The sequence below is a fragment of the Nuphar pumila genome, chromosome 6 (genome assembly GCF_984573655.1).
Source record: "Nuphar pumila chromosome 6, dmNupPumi1.hap1.1, whole genome shotgun sequence".
Lineage (NCBI taxonomy): Eukaryota > Viridiplantae > Streptophyta > Magnoliopsida > Nymphaeales > Nymphaeaceae > Nuphar > Nuphar pumila.
In genome coordinates this window covers 94566991-94572345 of record NC_143254.1, presented here as the reverse complement: position 1 = coordinate 94572345, position 5355 = coordinate 94566991, and the positions used below count along the sequence as shown (strand labels likewise).

The 5355-nt window shown below is 36.1% G+C and overlaps 1 protein-coding gene across 1 annotated transcript; it reads left to right on the top strand.

The window, feature by feature from the left end:
- Window positions 1–366: 366 nt before the first annotated feature.
- On the top strand, window positions 367–3063 carry LOC149835236 (deSI-like protein At4g17486). The gene is made up of 3 exons (XM_090010459.1): window positions 367–696; window positions 800–1087; window positions 2694–3063. Exons 1-3 carry the CDS (start codon window positions 561–563, stop codon window positions 2927–2929), a joined length of 660 nt encoding a protein of 219 aa, XP_089866585.1. The 5' UTR covers window positions 367–560; the 3' UTR covers window positions 2930–3063.
- The last annotated feature ends 2292 nt before the right edge of the window (window positions 3064–5355 follow it).

Sequence of the window (5355 nt, the reverse complement as noted above, 5' to 3'; positions counted from 1 at the left end):
CCCTTGCTGAGATGCTGCAGTCAGCTAATTAAACCATGCTTAGGATTTGCTTGGACATATCTCAAAAAGTTGCCACGACCCACGAGCAACCAGCTCATCCCAACAAGAGATTCCTCTGAAAAATAATAAGAAATGCCAACCAAACAAGTCCCTTGACATTCCCCAATATTGTGTGTGTGAGAGAGAGAGAGAGGCCATCAAATAAAGTGATCATGACTCACCAAATAAAAGTAAAAAGAGATGCTTGGAAATAGGAACAAAATCGTGAACTCCCATCTTCCCTTTCTTTTTAGTGTTTCTTCTGCTTTATTAAGTGAAAATTAGAGCTAAAGGTTGCTTCAAAAGTCTAGTGGTGCTAGTAAAAGTTAGGCGCTTTCGGCACCACTGCTTCAAAGCAGAGAGAGAGAGAGAGAGAGAGAGAGAGAGAGAGAGAGAGAGAGAGAGAGAGAGGTGGACTGAAGCAAACTTCTAAAGAAGGCTTGGGAGGGTGAAAATGATGCTTCCTCACTGAATTCTCTCCAAGAAACTGAAATCCTCGTCTCACCAGTCCTCCACAAAAAATGATGTGCAGGGGGGGCATCTCTGCTAAACGCCGATCAGGATCACTTCCGGTTTATCTAAACGTGTACGATTTGACACCTATGAATGGTTATGCTTACTGGTTCGGCCTCGGGATCTACCATTCTGGTGTCCAAGGTAAGAGTTGTTTGCACCTTAGTTATTATTTACAAAAATTATCATATCATCAACATATAACAATATAATCATATAGACTTGCCTGAATTTCGAGTTGCTTCAGTTCATGGTGTAGAATATGCTTTTGGAGCACACGAGGCTCCGACGACAGGAATTTTTGAAGGAGAGCCCAAGAAATGCCCTGTGTTCAACTTCCGGAAGTCGATCCTGATCGGGCGGACCGACCTTGGACCGAAGGAGGTCAGGGGATTGATGGAAAAACTGGCTGAGGATTACACTGGAAACACATACCATCTCATCACTAAGAATTGCAACCATTTCTGCAATGATGCCTGCTTGAAGCTCACGGGAAGACCCATTCCACGTTGGGTGAACCGCCTTGCAAGATTAGGTAAGCCATCTTTTCTTCTTTGTCATTAAGCAGTAGTTCTGCTCTATTTTAGCATAGCACAAGAAATTTGCCAGTAAGTTTTATTTGCACTTTTTTTTCTTTGATTTTAGATGCAAGTGTTGTTTCGCAGAAAATATTCTGTTGATATATAATGGCATTTATTTCCCTCATGTTGAAAATATTTTTCTCACAAGGAAAATCTTGCAATAAATTAAGAATTTTGTTTTTTCTCGTGAAAATATTAGTATATTTAAATTTTAAAAATATACAAAAGAATTAAAATGTAAAAAACATATAAATATACCAGTACGTACCCCGTTAAAATATCATTTTTTTTTTCAGGATTACCTTCGTTTTTAAAAATCTCATGATAAAATCGTAAGAATGGCTGATACTTGTGGCTATATATATATATATATTTTAAGGATATATATGGTTGTAATATCTGAGATTTTATGGCATTGACTCTATTGACATCAAATATAGTATTATTCTAACATGCCCTTATTTTGAGCAGGTTTTTATTTTGAGAGAGAAGTATAATTTCTGCTGTTTTGGAAGAGAAATATGTCTAAAGTCTTGGTATTTCCATTCATCTTTTTGGTGATTTAAACCCTCAATGAAGCGAGGAAAACCCCGGGTGGGGTAATTCAAAAGAAGATTGCTATCTTGGAGCTTAAACATGTGGTTTTATTTTGACCTACATTTAAGGGTGTGGTTGATACATCTGGATAAATGGAATAAACTGGGGCCTTGCACCATTTATCAAAGATAATAAATATGTGCAACCACAACCAGCCTAAAAGTTTTTTTTGAGAAGAACAACCCACTTAAAAGTTGGATTTTTTTTATTGAAAGGGATAGGATGACTAATGCTTTAATGTGTCCAAAGGGACCATTGACGGCTAATTTGGATCGAAGGTCAATCTGAAAGCCTTTAAATTGATTTTTTTTAAGAACTTTACTCTTATTTTTCTTTATGCTCCGAAAGAGATGCGTTTCTTTTTGCTGCAGCATATTTATATTATATTCGTGTCCCCAAGTTCAAGTTTTATGGTCCAAGCACATTATAATATACAACTAGTTTACGTTAACTTACCTACCCTTGGGAGTTGATGTCACCATATCAAGGTTAAACATCCCATTATTGTAAAAGCAGGTTTTGCTATTTTGGTACTGAACCAGTCAATCTTCAAAAGGGTATGTTTGGCATCATGTAATATGTAACCAAGTTTATGAACTCAAAAGTTTCTATTGGGGTATAAATCATGGAATTCATGAACTTTATACCCTAATGACGAAAAGGTCATTAAGCTTAACAGTCAATTGATCTGTACTCAGCTCTGTCGAAAAAAATTATCTGTACTCAGATAATCCTACAAAGGCTTTGTAAACTTAGCTCGGTGGATCGGCTTAAGGTGTTCAAGTTGAAGGATGGTGAGAGTTAGATATCTAGGTACAACCAATGTGAAACTATCCAGGTAAACCCCGGGTGGGGTCACCAATACACAGGCACTTATGGAGCCCACCAGTTAAAGTTTTTCCCTGATAATATGCTTAAAGATAATTATACTAGCACATCTCAAGGGCCATCCTTGTATCTCAGGCTCTCTCTGCAACTGCGTATTGCCAACAGAGCTCCATGCGACGACGACTGTCAGGCAGGGCCCACAACTCAAGTTACAGGAAGGAGAAAGGAAGAAACTGAAGAGCAGTTCGGCAAGGTTCCCTTCTGCTTCTGGTTCAGGTGGTCCCCCTAGTGCCGGTAGAAGCAGACACAGAACTTATTCTTTAACCATACCACGTATAGAGAGGACCATTAATGGTGTCCATGCCTCCTAGTAAGCAGTTGTGAAGGTGGTTTCAAGCTTTCCTTTTCCATCCGTAGTCTAATTGATTGCATGGGCTGCCCCACCATTAAATGTTGCAAGTTGTATGTTATCAGTCAATGGCAAAAGATGGTTTACTTTTTCCTATGTGCTCAACTTTTCTTTTATATATATATATATATATATATATATATATATATATATATATATATATATATATATATATATATATATGGGTAAATATTGGCTATTAATGAAGTCATGAAACTAATGAGCTAGAAATCATAGGTGCAAGTTATATTGACTCAATCTAACCACATAGATGTGTTCAAGATGGTTTGTTTGCTAAGGATCAAGCCTTATATTGTGTGTGTTTTTATGTAAAAATATGATCTTTTGAGTTATGAAATTTTGACACATTGTGGACCATTGATTTTTTTGACCCCTTTGAAAACATAATTACTTGTCGTGATCACATGATTCAAAACAAGTTTTCTACTAAACAAACTATGTAGATCACATCCATAACATTTGATCTACAAAAACATTCAAAAAAATTGAAGAAAAATTAAAGTGATTTTTACTCATTAGTAGACAATATATATATATATATAACTGAAATATGTAAATCAGCCAAATATATAAACCAGTATGCACCAAGATTTTCATAGTTTTTTTTATTTTTTCTAAAATTTCACTATAAAGATGCGATCTAGATGCTTGATTATATAGAAACAGACTCTTAGATCATCCAATTACGATATATAAGAACTTTTATGTCTTGAAAATCAACGCCTTAAAATTTTCATAAATATTCAAGCATACAAAATCACATTTCTTGATCCGATTACGATGATCAAATAATCGACTTCAAGCAAATGAACCACGCCAAATGTATCTCCAGGGTTATATTTGCAAAAAACTTATAAAAATCTCACTTCATACAAGTTTATATATACATGGATCAGATTTTGGGATTTTATTTTGTTGACTCCACAAAACCTGGACCATGGTTTTGGGTGCACCTTGATAGATGGGATGTCCAACTCTTTGACAACCATATTAGACCCCTACCAAGATCCAATTCATATAAAAGATTTTCAAGGGCAAGTTTCTGCTGGTTTCCCTTGAATGAGGACCTTGCAGGGTTAGGGCTGTCAAGGGGTCAGGTTTGTATCAGGTATCCCACCCAACCGAACTCAAATTCTTGGGTATATATAGGCATGAAAAATGCCAACCCAAATAATATTAGGGTTGACCTAAACCCGACCTAAGCAATATGTGGGTTAGGTTTAGGTCATGGTTTTTGCCGGGTATCCAACCTGACCTAGCTTTTGTGCCAAGTACCCAACCAGGTCCGAGTATTTTATAATGCGTTTTTAATAAAAATAAATCTGAAATTATACTAGTTTGGGTCTGGGATTCCATTCTTGTGACCTGACAAAACCCAAACCAGACCCATTGACAGCCCTATGCATGCCAAGGCCCCAGACCATTTGACCCACCTAAACCGACTTGTCTCATAAACATTCTTCATTGAGAAAATGACTGGGGAACAATATCCAGTCATCCCCGGGATCTCACTCTTTCAAGTTGTTTTCGTCAGCTCTGACCTCATAAATATGATCTACATGGTCCTTTCAATATATATATATATATATATATATATATATATATAGATATATATATATATATATATATATATATATATATATATATATATATATATATATATTTGAGAGAGATGTCTCGATTTTCAAAAATCAATAGTTGTAAAAGAGTTAAAATTTTATGATTTAAAAAAAATCATCTGAGTAACAATTTATGTCAATTCATTCATATTGAGTACATCTTTGGGATCAGATTTGAACAAAAGCAAACAACTTGCAACAATGAGATCCCAGGGCAGGGTATGACGATAGAGATGATTTTGGGGATGACTAGATCCCCCTCTGGATGACAGAGACCACCTCAATATCCATTTAATAGGGATGCAAACCAATCAGATATGGATGGATACTCGAACATGTTATTTTCGGATATGAATCCTTTAAGTAAAATCAGAATGTGCATTTGGATCGGATTTGGAACTGCTCAATCTGATTAATTTTGGATTTGGATCAGCATTTTAAGTCAGGTCTGGAGTTGATCTGAATCACAATCCAACCTGATTGCATTTTTTACATATAAATAGCTTGTTTTGTTGTATTTTTTCTGGGTCCAGTATTACCACATGTATTTCATATTTGGATTCAACCTAACCTCCTCAGATCTGATCAGATCCAGATCCAGATCCAAATTTGGATCTACTGTTTATATTTTGCATTCGGATTTGGTTCTGACAAGATCCGTACTGAATCTGACCCGTTTGCACTTTGCACGTTAAGAAACCAAAAATGCGGATCGAGCCTCAATGGTGGGTCCCACTTTTATGGTCGA

What these genes read in the sequence shown, in the direction of transcription:
- LOC149835236 (XM_090010459.1), top strand. Translation starts at nt 561, where the DNA reads ATGATGTGCAGGGGGGGCATCTCTGCTAAACGCCGATCAGGATCACTT. An exon ending in CTACCATTCTGGTGTCCAAG is followed by an intron (nt 697 to 799) that starts GTAAGAGTTGTT and finishes GAGTTGCTTCAG; the next exon opens with TTCATGGTGTAGAATATGCT. An exon ending in GAACCGCCTTGCAAGATTAG is followed by an intron (nt 1,088 to 2,693) that starts GTAAGCCATCTT and finishes CTTGTATCTCAG; the next exon opens with GCTCTCTCTGCAACTGCGTA.